The following is a 21297-nucleotide window of genomic DNA, read 5'->3' as shown; positions in this document are numbered from 1 at the left end:
GAGCTGAAAGATATTAGAGCGAGTTAGAGAAAGTTATGAACAGGAGGAAAGAGAAAGAAGAAAATAAGAGTGGAAATTGGAGTCATTCAGGAAATGGATATTTTTTATGAAAGCGGAGGAAGCAGAGGGAACAGCGTTTCTATTTTTAGAGAAATGTAATTTCACAAGGCTTTCATAAAGCTCTTTTATTTTTTTTTATTCCAGTGTAAGGTACCACTGTTCTTTAAGGATACAGGTTAAAATCAGCTATATACAGCGTGCCTTTATAAAAACCATTTCTGTATGTTCATTACACTAAAAGAGAGGTTCAATGAAGTGGCATGGTACAACTATGTTTTTTGTGTGTTTGTCTTGGATATGCACAATGGTAATACTATGTTTTTGGATTTTTACCACATTAATACCATGTTTTTTGGACATGTTGCCATGGTTATACCATGTTTTGTCGAATTGGACCATATTAATACCATGTTTTTTTGGACGTTACCATGGTTATTGGACGTTACCATGGTTATACCATGTTTTGTCGAATTGGACCATATTAATACCATGTTTTTTGGACATGTTACCATGGTTATGCCATGTTTCTGGATTTTTACCATATTAATACCATGTTTTTTGGACATGTTACCATGGTTATACCATGTTTTGTCATTTTGGACCATATTAATACCATGTCTTTTGGACATGTTACCATGGTTATACCATGTTTTGTCGAATTGGACCATATTAATACCATGTTTTTTGGACGTTACCATGGTTATGCCATGTTTCTGGATTTTTACCATATTAATACCATGTTTTTTGGACATGTTACCATGGTTATACCATGTTTTGTCATTTTGGACCAAATTAATTTTTTTGGCATATGTACTATGGTAATTCCATGATATGTGTGATTTAGATGATGTAATACTAAGTTTTCTGAATATGTACAATGGCAATACTATTTTCTTTTATATTGAACCATGCTAATACCATGTTTTTGGATATGGACCATGCTAATACCATGGTTATTCTGGGCACGTGTACAAAAAAAAAGTACCCTCCAAGTACAAATATAAAACAGGGATGTTTGAAAGTGCCACAGTGTTTACTGTACAAATGATTTACTTATAGTTGTCTAATAAGAAGTATTTAAACATAAAAACTGTACACACTCAGCATAATGTTTAAAAGTGCTCTTTGAAATGAGACATTTGCCTTTACCTTAGTAAACTCAGAGTGCTGTAGGTCAGCATCAGGACACCAGCACCCCCCTAAAGCAGTCAACATGGCGCAGTCCGCTTCTCCTTTGATGAATGTCAGGGCACTTAAACTTGATCCTGGTGAAGGGAGGAGATCATCGCTCTCTGGGAGGCTGGGCATGCACTGCTCGAGACCTCTTAGGATAAGGTGGCAAGCTTCCAAATCTGCTTCCAAAATGTGCTCCAGTGCTGTACTTCCACAAATACTGAAAGAGACAGGAAAACGTACGGAGAAAGCTAACATTATGCATTATACAAAAGCATTCGTACATGTCAGTCAAACTTATAAAAGTGCAAATGTCATTGCATTAGAAGGATATATCAAAGCAAGACCTTTTCTCATAACAAAGCCATTTTTGCTCACAATACGGTCTTCATTTCAAACAGTGTGTATACTGTTTTACATTTCAAACCGTACAAATAAAACAATTGTTTTGTTTGTACAGTGTCATGTTTATTCTGTTGGTTCATGTTGTTCATTTCTTTTATTTTGAAAATCTAGTTCCTGTTGTCATGTCATGTGATTTCCTGTTCCCTCATGTGACCTTGTCATGTGTTTCCCCTGTTCATGTGTCTTGTTTTCATTGTTTGATTACTTTGTTATTAGTCTTGTCTTTCGTTTAAGTTCATTTAGTCTTGTATCTTGTTTATAGTTTAGTCTTGTCATTGGTCATATTTGTCGTGTTCTCCCATGTCCAAGCATTTAAGCCCTCTTGTTTTCCATTGTCCTTCGTCAGGTATTGTGTATGTAACTTTGTTGGTTTGTTCAAGTCAAGTCAAGTCAAGCCAAGCCATAGTCAAGCCATAGTCAAGTCAAGTCAAGCCATAGTCAAGCCATAGTCAAGTCAAGTCAAGTCAAGCCAAGTCAAGCCATAGTCAAGTCAAGTCAAGTCAAGCCAAGTCAAGCCACTGTCAAGCCACAGTCAAGTCAAGCAATAGTCAAGTCATAGTCAAGTCAAGTCAAGTCAAGCCATAGTCAAGTCAAGTCAAGCCAAGCCAGTCAAGTCATAGTCAAGTCAAGCCAGTCAAGCCAAGCCACAGTCAAGCCACAGTCAAGTCAAGTCAAGTCAAGTCAAGCCACAGTCAAGCCATAGTCAAGTCAAGCCAAGTCAAGTCAAGTCAAGCCACAGTCAAGCCATAGTCAAGTCAAGCCAAGTCAAGACATAGTCAAGTCCAGTCAAGTCAATCAAGTCAAGCCAAGTCAAGCCAAGCCACTGTCAAGCCACAGTCAAGTCAAGCAATAGTCAAGTCAAGTCATAGTCAAGTCAAGTCAAGTCAAGCCAAGCCAAGCCAAGCCAAGCCAGTCAAGTCAAGTCATAGTCAAGCCAAGCCAGTCAAGCCAAGCCACAGTCAAGCCACAGTCAAGTCAAGCCACAGTCAAGTCAAGCCACAGTCAAGTCAAGCCAGTCAAGCCAAGCCACAGTAAAGTCATGTCAAGCCATAGTCAAGTCATGTCAAGCCATAGTCAAGTCATGTCAAGCCATAGTCAAGTCAAGCCAAGCCACAGTCAAGGCAAGCCACAGTCAAGTCAAGCCACAGTCAAGCCAAGTCAAGTCAAGCCAAGCCATAGTCAAATCAAGCCATAGTCAAGTCAAGTCAAGCCATAGTCAAGTCAAGCTAAGCCACAGTCAAGTCAAGCCAAGCCACAGTCAAGTCAAGCCAAGCCATAGTCAAGTCAAGCCAAGCCATAGTCAAATCAAGTCAAGTCAAGCCATAGTCAAGTCAAGTCAAGCCATAGTCAAGTCAAGCCATAGTCAAGTCAAGCCAAGCCAAGCCACAGTCAAGTCAAGTCAAGCCAAGCCACAGTCAAGCCAAGCCACAGTCAAACCAAGCCACAGTCAAACCAAGCCACAGTCAAACCAAGCCACAGTCAAGTCAAGTCAAGCCACAGTCAAGTCAAGCCATAGTCAAGTCAAGTCAAGACATAGTCAAGTCAAGCCATAGTCAAGTCAAGTCAAGTCATAGTCAAGTCAAGTCAACAAGCCATAGTCAAGTCAAGTCAAGCCATAGTCAAGTCAAGCCAAGCCAAGCCAAGCCACAGTCAAATCAAGCCATGCCACAGTCAAGTCAAGCCAAGCCATAGTCAAGTCAAGCCAAGCCAAGCCATAGTCAAGTCAAGTCAAGACATAGTCAAGTCAAGTCAAGCCAAGCCACAGTCAAACCAAGCCACAGTCCAGTCAAACCATAGTCAAGTCAAGCCAAGCTATAGTCATGTCAAGCTATAGTCAAGTCAAGCCATAGTCAAGTCAAGCAATAGTCAAGTCAAGTCATAGTCAAGCCAAGCCACAGTCAAGCCAAGTCAAGCCATAGTCAAGTCAAGTCATAGTCAAGTCAAGTCATTGTCAAGTCAAGTCATAGTCAAGTCAAGTCAAGCCAAGCCATAGTCAAGTCAAGTCAAGCCAAGCCAAGCCAAGCCATAGTCAAGTCATGTCAACCCATAGTCAAGCCATAGTCAAGTCAAGTCAAGCCAAGCCATAGTCTAGTCAAGGTCAAGTCAAGCCATAGTCAAGCCAGGTCATAGTCAAGGTCATAGTCAAGGTCATAGTCTTTGTAGAGTTTAGTTAGTTATAGTTAGGGATACTGGTTACCACATTTAAAAAAATAAAACTGCACCTAGGTTCATATATCATGCATAGACTCACAACTTGCATTTCTTTAATATTAGATGTGTGCCGAACACCCTACCCTTAACCCTAAACCTACCTGATAGTGTCAGAAAAAGCGAATCTGAGATTAAAAACACAACCACGTCATTTTGTGTGTCACGTACCCCTATTCTTTACAATGCAAGTGCAATGCTTGATCAGTTGAGCTACCGCACTATTTGATCGCACTTGAACAAGCTTGTAAATGTATTTGGCTATGTAATGCAAATGTTAAAATGAGTCATGCACTAGAGTAAAAGTGTCATAAGATAGCATTCTGTGAGGGACAGGGCAAAAAGTAAGTGTTTATGAACTGAAAATCTGTCGTTTTACTCGTGATTTGTGGGAAAAGTGAATAAAATTAATTGTTGTCATTTCACCAGGAAACTGCTACGATATGTACAAAGAGCCACAGAAAAATTATTTAGCAAAAAAGTAACATGATTCTAGACCAGGTTAGAGTCAACAGTTCAGTCCAAGACTTCTTCAACAGACACAAAGGAATCAGTCCTGGTTACTATCGAGAGACACTAAAGCTCTCTGCTATCTCTGGAATACAGTCCTGCAGGTAACTGTGTACACTTTTTTTTTTGAGGGTTTAATCCTCACATTCTGTGAGAGCACACAGACAGGACGATAATTACAGTCTTCACACCTGCTGTCTCCAGAGACCGACGGCTTCTCGATGGATAATGGACAATGCTCTAGAAACCCTGTCAGAAGCTTGGCTATTGGCTTCATGCAAAGCTCATATAAACCTTCAGAGATTAATTTAGATGTTTTTATATGGTTAAAGGCTTGATGAATAACTGAGAACGCAAAATAAACATGGATAAGATCGAATCAAATAAACCCTTCAAGAACGGTCATATTTCACCCTAAAATCAAATGAAAGACATTAGAGAATATATTTTAGCTTCTTTAAGAAAATGAAGCCAATTTTTGGGAGCATTAAGATTTATTATTAGCGTTATTATTATGACATTTAAGCACATTTCCCCCCAAATTTTCATTTTTGCTATGTGGAAAAAAACAATGATATATTACAATATACCACCGATATACAACAGTTCCTGTCCTTGAATCTGATTGGACGAGAGACGTTCCATGAGCACGGATGGTCTGACACCATCAGCACTCCGACGCTTCACTGTGTGTGTATATCACTCCACTTGTGTTTGTGCCGTTCTAAACTAAAGAGCAGTGCAGATCTATAAAGAGCTTCTGTTTGTCTTTTTTTTACATTACATATGTTAGCCAGCAGGTGGTGGCAAAAGATAGTTTTTATGTGTAATATGAATCAGTTAGAAGATGTGAAGTGAATCCGCATCAGCAGTTTACATACAACAGCTCTTTGTGATCGCATGTATTCAAACTAATTAAGCTATGAAATATCTTTAAACCGCTTTAAACTAACAACTTCAGCATTATGGGTCATCACAGCTGAGAGACACAACAGACTGATTGATTACACAATTGGTGCGGTTTAGAATGGCAGAGGACATTGCGGTTTCACTAGTGATCGACTCTTGCTCACCAGCTACCACGAAATAGGGAGAAAAACCCCCGCTTGGATGCTATTTTTTCCACTGGGAATGCTGACCTTCAGAAAGCTGACAGCATCTCTGCTTGGAAGTGTCTCTCTCTCTCTCTCTCTCTGTCTGTCACACACACACATATATATATATATACATACACACATATACACACACACACACACACACCCATCCTACATCATACCCAGTGACATTTTTGAATTACAAATGAAGGCTTGGACGCATCATTTGTTTTGAAACAGCAACGTCAGATTCTGATCCATTGCTTAATAAAGTACTTCCAAGCACAAATGCGTTTTTAATGACCGTGCTCGGTTTTTCCAAATTTTTTAAAATGTACTTGTTCATTGAACTATTGTATATAAGCAATATCACACTCGCAATCGTGCTATATGGCCCTATATCAGCACTGCTGTAATTACCTGCGGCTGAATCACAGCAGTGCTGATGTACGGCCATATCGCACTCTTGCTCATGTAATATTGCTTAATTTGTTTATATATACATGATGGCAGTACAGACATATTTGTTGTACTGCCCTTAATATATGCTGATTTCATAAAATATATATATATATAGTTTCCTATAATAAAGCACAAATTACATGTAATAAATTAGAAAAATTAATAATGGGAATTAACAAAAAAAAATGCTCAGTTGTCAAGAAAATAATGTAAAAATGGCAACAACAAAAAATACAATAAATAAATTCTTAATAGTACATTTACTGTAAAATATACAAAGAAAATGACAAATAAGACAATTTTGGGGTTCATAGTGATTTTCTTTTGACAATTAAGCTTAATTACTAATTAATTAATTAATTAATTACTCTCATTATAGTAATGTGGAAAACGAATCATTTATTATAGTACTGTAGTTATACATGACGGATAGTATTGAAGTATTTGTTGTACTGCCTTTAAATTTAAGATTGATTTATTAAAAATATATTGTTTTTTAATTTTGAAGTAAAAATTACGTGTTTAATAATACAAATCATGAATAATGAAAATATTTCTCAAAAAGTAACATTTCTGGGCTTGTCATGTGGACAAGAGGAAAATAATTATTTTATCACTCACTCACTCACTCACTCACTCACTTGAGCTGAAATATGACCTAAACATGTTTTAGTGAGATTATTATTCTCATTTTTCTTCAGCGGCTTTTTAGCGATTATTCTTTTGGACATTCAGTTTCCCTGATAAAACTGACCTTAGTGATAACCTCATTATCTAATGCATCAATAATGTACACACTTGTTGGATATCAAGGGATGATGTTTGGAATAAGTTTTGACTGTGAGAATTAAACATAATTGAAGGTGCCACAAAAAGACCATCTTTCAGTGTTATTCTGTTATCAAACAGCAATTTGATCAACGGGTTCTTCCAACAGGACAAAAGTGGACAATTAGCTTGATGTCGACACATACACAGAGAGGAATCCCCTAATGGAAGCTGGACTGACTGGGACAGACAGAGCTAAACAGAGACAGATAATCTGTTTTTACACCCTCAATGCCCACAGCTGATGCCAGTTTATCACCCTGAGTGAATTATACGATTGCCATGTCAGTAACACTGGCGTTCTGAACATGGAAATGAAGCAGACAGGTAAAGAGGCATGAATGTCATACGGTCTGCCAAGGTTACTGCTTTGGATGATTTGAGGAAACATTGTGCTCATACAATACAGATCATACCAGGTATAGTTAACCCATGCATGTCATTATTTACTCACTCTCATGTTGTTAAAAATCCATGCAACTTCCTTCTATGGGATGCATGTTTAGCACTGAGCAATGGAAGTGACAGCAGCTGTCATGTTTCAAAAAAGACAAAACAAAAACACCTAAAATAGTACAACAAAAGCAGTCCATCTGACTTGTCTGCCATGTTTTGAAGACATACAGTAGTTTTGTGATAAATACATTATTTTTGACATTTTGGTTTGAATCGTTCTGTGTCAAAGATCCAAACAATCCATTTGCCATTGAATCATGTCTCTTTTAATATCCTTTCAGTTCTCTACAGTCAGTTGTTGATCAAAACAACCAAAAATATATATTTTTTTTATTAAGAAGCCGTGCGACTTCACTCATTTATATGCGCTCATCCACCAAAACATAACGCTGCACAGTCTGTAGTTTTAAAGGGACACTACCGTTGCAGAACTTGTTCTACATGTCTGTGTTAATACTTGTAAATGGTACAAATAATGCATATAAACGAAAAACATGTAGGGGAATGGTCCTAGCACTCACCCTCCAATCCAACAGGTCCTAGACGTGCTCAATGGGATTGAGATCCGGGCTCTTCGCTGGCCATGGCACAACACTGACATTCCTGTCTTGTGGGAAATCATGCACAGAACGAGCAGTATGACTGGTGGCATTGTCATGCTGGTGGGTCATGTCAAGATGAGCCTGCAGGAGGGGTACCACATTAGGGAGGAGGATGTCTTCCCTGTAACGCACAGCGTTGAGATCGCCTGCAATGACAACAAGCTCAGACCGATGATGCTGTGACACACCGACCCAGACCATGACGGACTATCCACCACCAAATCGATCCTGCTTCAGAGTACAGGCCTCGGTGTAATGCTCAGTCTGACCTTCACCCCAATGTGAAGACAAAACCGTGACTCGTCAGTGAAGAGCACTGCCAGTCCTGTCTGGTCCAGTGAAGGTGGGTTTGTGCCCGTAGGCGACATTTTTGCCGGTGATGTCTGGTAAGGACCTGCCTTACAACAGGCCTACAAGCCCTCAGTCCATCCTCTCTCAGCCTATTGCGGACAGTCTGAGCACTGATGGAGGGATTGTGCATTCCTGGTGTAACTCGGGCAGTTGTTGTTGTCATCTGGTACCTGTCCCACAGGTGTGATATTCAGATGTACCAATCCTGTGCAGGTGTTGTTACACGCGGTCTGCCACTGCGAGGGCGATCCGCTGTCCTTCCTGTCTCCCTGTAGCGCTGTCTTATATTCCATATTCTAAATACTCTTTTTTGAGTATATATATATATATATATATGTTGTTATATTGTTAATCCGGTTCTCGCCGCCTCCTTTCCATTAATCCCTTTACACTGGTGCCGAAACCCAGGAAGGAGGAGGGATGCGCCGTAGTGGAGTTCTCGCCGCTACCATCCACCCCAACGGAGCAGCCGCCATTTTCCGGGGGACAACAGTAGCCCGGCCGCCTGGAAGCGGAGGAATTGCCGTGAGGGAAGAAGGGGCTCCCAACCGACCGCCTGGAGTGGTCAGGGCCGCTGCCAGGGCTGAGGGGAGACCCCTACCAGCCGCTGAAATGCGGCGGGGTCTGAGACTGCCGACCACGAGCGGGGAGGGGCTCGCTGCCGACTGCCTGGAGCGGGAGAACCGCTGCCAGGGGCGAGGAAGACCCTTTCTGTTCCTAGAGAACGTGGTTAGGCTTTTACGTCCGGCAGGGGCTGGAGGTCTGCCTCCGATCCGCCTGGGGAGACTCGGCTGTTGTCCGGTAGAGGGTGGAGGAGTGGCCGAGGACCAAGTTACGGCGTATCGGAGAACTGGCAGGTAAGTGTATTTTTCTCTCTCTCTCTCCTACTTTCCCTCTCTTTTAAATTTGACAGTTTTTTTGTTGGGTGGTACTCCACTGTTACAGGAAGTACCCCCTATTTTTCATTATTGTTTCCCTCCCCCTGTCCCCTCCCATTCATAAGGCACGCCCTCTCCCAGGGAAGAGAGTACGCATGCCAGGGGCTCCCCAGCCAGAGAACGAGGGAGGAATGTGACAGGGTGGAGGGCGGCCCCTTATCAGGCTAATCAAGCCGCCTAGAGGGATAAAGGCCGACTGCGGATGGTGGTGCGACAGAGAGAGAGCGTTTACAGGCAGCTGTCCGTCATATGTGTGTGTTTGTGTCTTTTTATTTAATTAAATGCTGTTTATGTCCTTTAAGTCTGTCACTTTTTTGGGTTTGTGTCAATGAGAGGGCACTTGAACATTATTGTTGGTGCTGGGGGTGGGGTCCTTACAGCACGAAAAGGTTGAAAAAAAATTGCCATATTTGAACATGCAAAAACGTGAAAGTATGAAAATGCAGAATCCTTTTCTGTTTAACAAAAGAACAAAAGGGTTTCTATAGACATGAGGGCATATCACTTATGAATACATTTTCATTTATGGATAACATATTTCTTTATTATCCCCATTTGTGCCCTTACTAGTAAATGCCCAGCCCCTGACATTAAAAAAAAGTGTCAATTTATTTTACAGATGGTAACAAAGAACCCATCGTAGGGTTGAGTATTACTGGCGGCTAATGTCTGCTTGCTTTTAGAGTCATCATGGGCACGTTACCATGGTGAGTAACTAGAAGAACAATCACACTGGGAAAAATAAAAGTGCTGGAGAGCGAGTGTTCCGGAGATCCCGTGCCGTACCCCCTCCTCTTCAAATCCTACAGTAATCACCTTGGCAACAGACAGCGCTCCTGGCATCCTTGCATGTGCGATTCCAAAGGAGTGAATGGTGAACCATATGCCAGCTTTCCCTCCAGATGGCCGCCCATACAGTTTTATTGAAATGTAATGAATGCTACATTTCTACGGTTGAGCACAGCAACTAATAACACATTTAATTATACCAATTTGTGTCACATTTAGGTTTCGAGAGATGCTAAATAAAACGCCAGCGCTATGCAGTTGGATTTCGCAAGCGTGTCAGAGCGATGGAGAGTTGCTGGGCTGTCTGGCACTTGTTTGACCTTTCATCTCGATTACTATGCATTAAATTTACAGCTTCTGGTGCCCCCTCGTGTGGGCTCAATATTTCAAGATCAAAAACTGGATTGCTGTTTTCACATTCATTTAAGCAGTTGTTCTCGGTTTTGATACTGCAACTCAGCAAAGCACCACGCAGTTTAGTCTCTCTCTAGGACTCAAAGAATGAGAAAACAAACACCTTTCGCAGTCAGCCCTAATGCATTGAAGTCGCAGCCCACATCTCTGCTTCTTCATCTCATTTCTTCTTAATTTAGATGTCACTTTGGACACATGAAGATGAGCTCATCAAGAATGGACTGATAAAGTCTGACACACACCTGAATGATTTCATACGGTGATGCAGTCAGACAGATGGGATTGAAAGCCGGACAAACAGTGTGAACTGTTTAAATAATCAGGGAAACTCACCTGAGGGACGAGTCAGAGTGTTTGAGTGCTTGTGTGTGTGAGAGAGAGAGAGAGAGAGAGAGAGAGAGAGAGAGAGAGAGAGAGAGAGAGAGATGAGTAACATCCATTACCTGTGAAGGCGATCCTCAAGAAGCTCAATGTACTTCAAGGTGTTTTCTTTTAAACGGTGTTCTGCGGAGGGGGAAAAACGAAGTCAAGAAGTGCTGCTTTGCATTTCATACATTTTCACATTTGGTCAAGACTAAAATTTTCCTCATGGGTGAATGTCCCGACACATCAAAAGAAAACATTTTTGCATCAAGAGATTTGGTCTCTGGCTTTTCCTGTGTGTCTGCATTGAAGATAAATCAAAGCAGGAAGAGAACAGCATCTTATGCCGCAAATGATGCTGTCAAACTCAATGTGTTCATGCTTATTCACCACAGACAGACAGACAGACAGACAGACAGACAGACAGACAGACAGACAGAACAGTGATTTGATGAAATAGTAAACTGACAACCTGGTCTCATAGAATGAATGTTACTCTATATACGTTTTTGCAAACTGACTTATACATGTCGCTTTCTACGTTTCACTGCAGTTTGCTGGTAGAGGCGATACAACGACTGTGTGGTTTAATCATTGTCACACTAATAACGATTGCATTTGCTTTATTGCAATATTTGTAACTCTGTTACTTCACTCTTTAATCATGTTATGATGTCAAAATATTTTTAGTTTAATGCATGATTTGTAAAACGAGACATTTTAACTGTATTACAGACCCACCTATATATACACACTTGTGTGCCATTAGCATGCTAGGTAGCTCACCTGATTGCCGCATTTCGAGTCTAGCCGAAGACACGCGAAACTGTAAGTGGCACAGAAGCGACGCAAAATGACATGGTTGCCTTGCATTTATCTTTTCGGACACTATTAAAGTGAGTGGTGGTGGCGTAGTGGCTAAAGCAGGTCTGTTAATCAGAAGGTCACTGGTTCGATCCCCACAGCCACCACCATTGTGTCCTTGAGCAAGGCACTTAACTCCAAGTTGCTCCGGGGGGATTGTCCCTGTAATAAGCTCTCTGTAAGTCGCTTTGGGTAAAAGCATCTGCCAAATGCATAAATGTAAATGTAAACGTAAATGTAAATAGGTTTAGGTTACAGTATTAGGCTAGGGAGGGATGTTTTATTACCTTGTCTAATTAAAACCTCATTTTGCTCGGGTTTGGCGCCCCCCGCTGGACATTCCACTTGAGAACTGCAGCCAAACATGTAATGAAGCACGCTTTGAAAAAAACGTTGCAATGCTCGGGTCATTTTCATGAGACTAGGCGGTAAAATGATGTGGATTCATGCAGCTAATGCATCTGAAGGATGCTCATGAGCTAATGCACACAAAAGGTCCTTACATTAAGGCATTGAATACTGGTAATAATGTGCCCTGTGTAAAGAACATAATGCTTCTTTTATACCACTAATTTACTGTATCTAGATAAAAAGTGGTACACCTGCACAGCCTTTGTTAAAAGGGGTTTAAAACAGGGCAGATGTGTGGGCAGTCATGAGTGTTGTAAAACATCAGTGCAATAAGGCAAAAGAGGCTGTCGCTATAATTAAGTCAGAAAACATGACTTTGATTAATGTCCCGCTGTCTATGTTTCTGAGTTTCAGCACAATTGAACAGACTCAGAAAAACATCTTAGTCAGCTCATGCACAGTTTGTTGTTGTGGTTACATGGAGCATCTAACTTGATCTCCTGAGGGCACCCTTACCAACCATACGTAACCATACATTTAAGGATGGATTGTGGTGAAATGTACGCTAATGATAGGCTTAAGATAATAAGACTATATATTGCCTTCTAAAGCCACTTTATTGTATTGTTGTTTCAACGCTTTACTCGTCTACCACATTAATGTAATGCATTTTAAACATCTTAATTTTACAATATACAGTATATTATATTTCTAATTATTTTAAATGTAACTTTAAAGGTGCACTCAGTACATTTTGTTGCTCATAAAAAAAGTTTTACTCCTAAACAGGGCTCCATACTGCGACTAAATTGTTCGCAAATGCCTAGTCGCCATTGGCAACAGTCGGGTTGTGTGCGTTCATATGCGGTTTCTTCAGATATCATATTGTGAGTTATTGAATTCATCTACAGAGCGCGCATCGGTGTGTCTCGTGCCGCTTTTCACGCGTTCTGTTTCTGACGAACTCACTGCACGTGACGCAACAACAAACCCAGCGCGAGAGAGTCGTGACTAAATGATTCTTTTGAACCGGATCTTTTTCACGAATCACCCAAAAAGAAATGTAAGCGCAGAGTAGTTCTAGCGGGACGAATAGCTGCTATTAGCGGGGTAACTCCTAGCCAATCACATGTTAGCCATTGCTTTATAAGTCTGCTCATGATCTATCACATCGCTGTTTCAGTGTGCCCACACGGCAACCTCCTCCACCCCAGCACCACCTGTTGAGTCCCGTCCTGCACGGGGGTAGGCTCCTCGCCCCTGCCTCCCATCTCCGGCAGGATATGACAGTTCCGAGTACAACTTCTTCGGACCGCCAGACGGGGCTTACGCCAAAGAGAGAGACATTACATTCTGTTTTATATCCATCAAATAAATGTTGAGTCTTCCTGATAGAACTAACTCCTTTATATATGTGATTAATTGTGATTTATTTGACTAATTGATTAGCATATCATGTAATTAATTTGATTAAAACATTTAATTGATTGACGGCCCTAATCAGAATACAAAACCAACATCCCATTGACTTCTATTGCTGTTGTATAAAGTTAATTATTTTTGATAAGAATCTATATCAGATGCCATTATTAATTTTATGCAAATGAAAACATGGGAAGGAGGTATTGCCCCAAGTGAAGGAGTTCAAGTACCTCTGGGTCTTGTTCACGAGTGAGGGGACAATGGAGCGGGAGGTTGGCCGGAGAATCGGCGCAGCGGGGGCGGTGTTGCACTCGCTCTATCGCACCGTTGTCATGTAAAGAGAGCTGAGCCGGAAAGCAAAGCTCTCGATCTACCGGTCAATTTTCGTTCCTACCCTCACCTATGGTCATGATGGCTGGGTCATGACCGAAACAACTAGTTCGCGAGTACAAGCGGCCGAAATGGGTTTCCTCAGAAGGGTGGCGGGCTTCTCGGAGTAGAGCCGCTGCTCCTTTGCATCGAAAGGAGTCAGTTGAGGTGGTTTGGGCATCTGGTAAGGACGCCCCCTGGCCGCCTCCCTAGGGAGGTGTTTCAGGCACGTCCAGCTGGGAGGAGGCCTCGGGGAAGACCCAGGATTAGGTGGAGAGATTACATCTCCACACTGGCCTGGGAACGCCTCGGGGTCCCCCAGTCAGAGCTGGTTAATGTGGCTCGGGATAGGGAAGTTTGGGGCCCCCTGCTGGAGCAGCTGCCCCCGCGACCCGACTTCGGATAAGCGGTTGAAGATGGATGGATGGATGGATGGAAAACAAGGCTATGAGGGTTAGAAGTTTAGTCCGTTCAGCGTGAACTGTGCATTTTTCTAGATTAATAAATAATTTACATTTATGCAATTGGCAGATACTTTTATCCAAAGTGACTTACAGTGCACTTATTACAGGGACAATCCCCCCGGAGCAACCTGGAGTTAAGTGCCTTGCTCAAGGACACAATGGTGGTGACTGTGGGGATCGAACCAGCAACCTTCTGATTACAAGTTATGTGCTTTAGCCCACTACGCCGCCACCACTCCAAATAAAACCACACACTTCACTTTAAAGTCATATTTTAACACCCAATGTTTTGTGTTCCAGTTTATGCTCCACTGAGAATGTCTTGTACTTTATGTACTTTCAATGTTTAATTGAATTGACAATAAATTACTGTCAATTGGCAGCAAACTGTAAAAACTTGATAAAAACTCCCTCAAAGTCCCTTTTTTCATTCTGTTAAAGTTAAAACTGGTGTCTACCCTGATGAAGATCCACATCTTGACCCTTATAAACATCTTTTGGAATTTATTTTATTTTAATCGAGACATTATTTAGTCCCCAAACTAAGCCATTTTCATTGTCGGGACTACATTATAGGCTTCCCTATAATGTAGGTGATTTAAGATTGTACTATCATTGTGGTCGCCTAAAATATAGCAAAATCACAGTTTGTCAGGTCCTCAGAAGCCCCATTCTGAGGGTTGTCAATAAGAAATGAAAGTTCTGCCACTTTAGGAGAAGATGACACACTAGAAGGGAGCCATCAGAATGGATTTTGGTGAATGAATCTTTTTAGACAGAGAGAAGGCAAAGGGAGAGCACACACACACACACACACACACACACCCCGTTTCTGAAAGCTTTCAAAAATGGTCCCCTCACATCACCTGCTCATTCTTTACTCCATTTACTCTTCCTAAAATTATATCTTCTGCTATGGAATCATGTCATCCAAGACGAAGGCACCTTTATTTGTTCCCCAAGACTAAAAAGAGGTCTAGAGACCATTGAGGCATGGTGATGGACTTTGTATAACCACCCAGAAAGGCCTAGCATCAACCATTTTCTTCAAAAAAGATCAAGGTTCCCAAATATTTGCAGGATTTCATGCCAATAGGGGGGATAAGATTTATTGAGGCTTTTGCCACATGCAGGTCTCAGTTTTCCTAATGTTGTTTATTTCGTTAAAACTGCATTTCCTCAGTGGCTTGACAGAGGAAGAGCACATTATCACTGCACACACAGAGACACGATAACAGACTTGGTGTGAAGTACAACACTAGTCTGGCTTGTGTGAAGAGTGATCCACAAACATGCATTGATTACCTCTAGTTACAATGTGCACTTGCAAAACAACACAATTGTTGTGTCAAATTATATGCTCAAAAAACATGATAGTACCATGCTACGTGTCCAAAAACATGACGGTACCATGCTACGTGTCCAAAAACATGGTATTACCATGTTACGTGTCCAGGAACATGATAGTACCATGTTACGTGTCCAGGAACATGATAGTACCATGTTACATGTCCAGGAACATGATAGTACCATGTTACGCGTTCAAAAACATGATAGTACCATGCTACGTGTCCAAAAACATGACAGTACCATGCTACGTGTCCAAAAACATGACGGTACCATGCTACGTGTCCAAAAACATGGTATTACCATGTTACGTGTCCAGGAACATGATAGTACCATGTTACGTGTCCAGGAACATGATAGTACCATGTTACGTGTCCAGGAACATGATAGTACCATGTTACGTGTCCAGGAACATGATAGTACCATGTTACGCGTTCAAAAACATGATAGTACCATGCTACGTGTCCAGAAACATGATAGTACCATGTTACGTGTCCAGGAACATGATAGTACCATGTTACGTGTCCAGGAACATGATAGTACCATGCTACGTGTCCAAAAAGCTTATAGTAACATGCTACGCGTTCAAAAACATGATATTACCATGTTACGCGTCCAAACACATGATAGTACCATGTTACGTGTCCAAACACATGATAGTACCATGCTACCTGTCCAGAAACATGATAGTACCATGCTACGTGTCCAGAAACATGATAGTACCATGTTATGTGTCCAGGAACATTATAGTACCATGTTACGTGTCCAAACACATTATAGTACCATGTTACGTGTCCAAACAAATGACAGTACCATGTTACGTGTCCAGAAACATGATAGTACCATGCTACGTGTCCAAAAACATGATAGTACCATGCTACGTGTCCAAAAACATGACAGTACCATGCTACGTGTCCAGGAACATGACAGTACCATGCTACGTGTCCAAAAACATGACAGTACCATGCTACGTGTCCATGAACATGACAGTACCATGCTACGTGTCCATGAACATGACAGTACCATGCTACGCGTCCAAAAAACATGACAGTACCATGTTACGTGTCCAAAAACATGACAGTACCATGCTACGCGTCCAAAAAACATGACAGTACCATGCTACGCGTCCAAAAAACATGACAGTACCATGCTACGCCTCCAAAAAACATGACAGTACCATGCTACACCTCCAAAAAACATAACAGTACCATGCTACGCGTCCAAAAACATGACATTACCATGTTACGCGTCCAAAAAACATGACAGTACCATGTCCAGAAACATGACAGTACCACGTTACGTGTCCAGAAACATGACAGTACCACGTTACGTGTCCAGAAACATGACAGTACCATGTTACGTGTCCAGAAACATGACAGTACCATGTCCAGAAACATGACAGTACCATGCTACGCGTCCAAAAACATGACAGTACCATGCTACGCGTCCAAAAAACATGACAGTACCATGCTACGCCTCCAAAAACATGACAGTACCATGCTACACCTCCAAAAAACATGACAGTACCATGCTACGCGTCCAAAAACATGACAGTACCATGCTACGCATCCAAAAACATGACATTACCATGTTACGCGTCCAAAAAACATGACAGTACCATGTCCAGAAACATGACAGTACCACGTTACGTGTCCAGAAACATGACAGTACCACGTTACGTGTCCAGAAACATGACAGTACCATGTTACGTGTCCAGAAACATGACAGTACCATGTCCAGAAACATGACAGTACCATGCTACGCGTCCAAAAACATGACAGTACCATGCTACGTGTCCAAAAAACATGACAGTACCATGTCCAGAAACATGACAGTACCATGCTACGTGTCCAGAAACATGACAGTACCACGTTACGTGTCCAGAAACATGACAGTACCATGTCCAGAAACATGACAGTACCACGCTACGTGTCCAGAAACATGACAGTACCACGCTACGTGTCCAGAAACATGACAGTACCATGTTACGTGTCCAGAAACAAGACAGTACCACGCTACGTGTCCAGAAACATGACAGTACCACGCTACGTGTCCAGAAACATGACAGTACCACGCTACGTGTCCAGAAACAAGACAGTACCACGCTACGTGTCCAGAAACATGACAGTACCACGCTACGTGTCCAGAAACATGACAGTACCATGCTACGCCTCCAAAAACATGACAGTACCATGCTACGCATCCAAAAACATGACATTACCATGTTACGCGTCCAAAAAACATGACAGTACCATGTCCAGAAACATGACAGTACCACGTTACGTGTCCAGAAACATGACAGTACCATGTTACGTGTCCAGAAACATGACAGTACCATGCTACGCGTCCAAAAACATGACAGTACCATGCTACGTGTCCAAAAAACATGACAGTACCATGCTACGCGTCCAAAAACATGACAGTACCATGCTACGTGTCCAAAAAACATGACAGTACCATGTCCAGAAACATGACAGTACCATGCTACGTGTCCAGAAACATGACAGTACCACGTTACGTGTCCAGAAACATGACAGTACCATGTCCAGAAACATGACAGTACCACGTTACGTGTCCAGAAACATGACAGTACCACGCTACGTGTCCAGAAACATGACAGTACCACGCTACGTGTCCAGAAACATGACAGTACCATGTTACGTGTCCAGAAACATGACAGTACCATGTTACGTGTCCAGAAACATGACAGTACCATGCTACGTGTCCAAAAAACATGACAGTACCATGTTACATGTCCAAAAAACATGGTATTACTATGGTACCATGGTTTGAATCATATTTGGTGAATTGAGAATTGTTTTTAAAAGTATGATTGACAATAGTTCTTTGTTGTTATGCAAGCCGAGACGAAGACGTGTGCTGAACAATACCATTTAATATACAAAAATGTATTCTGAATTACGTAAGCAAACCCTGAATAACCAACTCAACCACAACCCAAAACCCACACCTGACAATTGACACATGCAAACCCTTTTCTAGTGGCTAAAACAGTGATTTGATAGCACATGTGCACTCACATACTGGCTAATGTGTGTGTCAGCATGTTATTACTGCAGCGAGAAGACAAGCTAACGAGACCTTTGCCGAAACGTCCCATTCATGTCAAAGATCTATTGTGTTCTGTATCATATTCACCCGCTTTGCATATTTAGTATCAGTGCTCAGCCTATCATTAGCTCACAATCTCCTTCAAGCTAGCACAAAGACGCAGACCAGTTGAGCGCAATCTCTTTGTTGGGCAAAATGTGTGTGTGTGTGTGTGTGTGTGTTAAATTAACCACATGAGTGTAATCTCTCTAACAGGCATGCAAGGGTTTGGCGAGATTCCCGTTGGCTGTCAGCCACCTTCTCCACCCGTTGTTGGATGTGTAGAGCAGAAAATAAATGGCAGACAACTTCCAACAATCTACATCTAACATATATCCTCTTGGGAGGACAATATGTGTGAGTTGAGAAGATTTTTATGTGCATCTGCTCATTTTCACCAAGTAGTCAAATAATACCAGAACAAACCCGATGATTCACAAGAGAATATACGCCAAGAACAAAGTGAGAGTACCATGCTACGTGTCCAAAAACATGATGTTACATGAGAAGCCAGAGATGATCTGATAAGGTGATTTTGTCATTCTTGCATATTGCAAATCTATCTATTTTTTTGTTTACAAGACAAATATACAGTACACATTAGTAGTAGTACATGTAGTGTTTGTGTATAAATTATATGAATATAATTTGTGCTGTTTTAAAGGGACAGTTCACCCAAAAATGAAAATTCTCTCATCATTTACTCGCTTTTACGCCATCCCAGATGTGTATGACTTTCTTTCATCTGCAGGACACAATCAAAGATTTTTTGAAGACGATCTCAGCTCTGTTGGTCCACCAAAGTGAATGGTGACCAAAACTTTGAAGCTCCAAAAAGTGCATAAATGCAGCATAAAAGCAATCCAGTGGTTAAGAAGTGATATGATAGGTTTGGGTGATAAACAAATAAATATTTAAATCCTTTCTATCAATATCCCCCATTGAAAAGCCTCGACCATTAGGCGTAATGTAAAAGTGAAAGTCACTTCCACACCAGAATGTTGAAGTGAGAGTGAAAGTGTAGATTTATAGTAAAAAAACACTTAAATATTGATCTGTTTCTCACCTATAGTATCACTTCTGAAGACATGGATTAAACCACTGGAGTCTTATGGAACATTTTTATGCTACATTTATGTGCTTTTTTGGAGCATCAAAGTCTTCCAATCTTTTCATTGTATGGACCTACAGAGCTGAAATAATCTTCAAAAATCTTAATTTGTGTTCTGCAGAAGGATGTCATCATCTGGGATGGCATGAGAGTGAGTAAATGATGACAGAATTTTCATTTTTGGGTAAACTGTCCCTTTAATATAAAAAAAGTGTTTGAATCATGTATGTTTTCATTCAAATTACAGTATAAATGTCATTGACATATGACAATATATGACAATAGGTCTATTAATTTATATATATGTGTGTGTGTGTGTGTGTGTGTGTGTGTGAAATATGTATAGATTATATTATAGAGTATATAACAAATATTATAATTGTAATATAATGCAATAACTATATAATATATTTTCTTGTGTCTTTCTTTTTATTTGGGCAATGAAATAATACCTGGACATGATTAAATGCAGACAGGATGAGGCAACGCTTTTAGTCCTGATATGATGATTTTAATACTGATTACTTTTTTCCCAGAATTTGGGGGGGAATATAAATTTTCATATATATACTGTTACAAGGCAACAGTTTTCGTCCATGAGGAAATGGCTCCCCCTGTGTTAGCAAAAAGGAAAATGATTTGAAATGTTTGATCTTCTCTTTCCATATCAGCTAGTGCCATCATGAGACACATATTTGGGGATCCTATAAAACCTCTAAACACAATTCTCAGCGGCGGCGGCGGCGGCGGTGCTTGTGTTCTGTGTGACTCACCGTACTGCTGCTCTCTCTGCTGCAGCTCCAGTTTGATCTGGTTGTGTTGGTGCTTCATGCGGGTCAGATCTGGTCCACTTCCTGTGCTGATGCTCTTCAGTTTCCTCAGCTGCCCCTCCAGACAATCTCTCTCACTGTACATGCTCCTGATTTCTGCCTTCAGGTCCTTCGCAGTGCTGAAGTCATTTCCTGCATCCAGAACAAAACAGATTCAAGAGAGCACACCTTAACGACACGATCGACTAGATCCACTTTTTCTAAAGGAGATACCCAGTGCTCATAAGGCAACAAAAGTATAGGGTTCAAGTTTTATATAAAATGATATATGATAGACAGGGCGGAAACTGAGTGAGAGAGAGAGAGCGAGCGAGAGAGACTAAGAGTAATCTGCCATTTATGGTAGATGGATAAATAGATGAAGAAAAACGAATGTATACAAATATAAGAATGACTTTGTCACTGTCAGGTAAATATTGAATAGCAAACGTTGTAACAATGTTAATAATAGGTTTGCCAACCGTTCATTCACAGTACATGTCTGTCTGTCACTCAAACACGCACGCTCTAAATCTCACTTGAGTCACTCAACACGGCGTGAATCTGTCCAGTCTCTTGAATAGCTCATCAGAGATTCAGTATCGTCATGACAGCAGTATTTACAGGGACAATAACAGATTTGAGACGCCTTCACACAATGATTTTTAGTGAACTACTTCGGGGTAAAACGCTACGGGGTGTGAACAAATCTTTATGACTTCACTGAAGGACTTTTAGAGCTAATAATGGATATTTCGCTATAGTGGGGATTTATAGTAAAAAAGGCCAAGGACTA

At 41.2% G+C, this 21297-nt stretch overlaps 1 protein-coding gene across 3 annotated transcripts in view; it reads right to left on the bottom strand.

Moving 5' to 3' along the window:
* LOC127617577 (disrupted in schizophrenia 1 protein-like) overlaps positions 1 to 21297 on the bottom strand; it is a 69511-nt gene that overhangs the window by 17052 nt on the left and 31162 nt on the right. For all 3 annotated transcript variants that reach the window (XM_052089556.1, XM_052089557.1, XM_052089558.1), the window contains 3 exons: positions 20466 to 20654; positions 10734 to 10794; positions 1210 to 1453 (listed from right to left, as the gene is read on the bottom strand). In XM_052089556.1, coding sequence (XP_051945516.1) covers positions 1210 to 1453; positions 10734 to 10794; positions 20466 to 20654 — 494 coding nt within the window. The remainder of the gene's footprint in view (positions 1 to 1209; positions 1454 to 10733; positions 10795 to 20465; positions 20655 to 21297) is intronic.

The sequence above is a fragment of the Xyrauchen texanus genome, chromosome 24 (genome assembly GCF_025860055.1).
Source record: "Xyrauchen texanus isolate HMW12.3.18 chromosome 24, RBS_HiC_50CHRs, whole genome shotgun sequence".
Classification (NCBI taxonomy): Eukaryota; Metazoa; Chordata; class Actinopteri; order Cypriniformes; family Catostomidae; genus Xyrauchen; species Xyrauchen texanus.
This window is presented reverse-complemented; position numbering and strand designations above follow the sequence as displayed.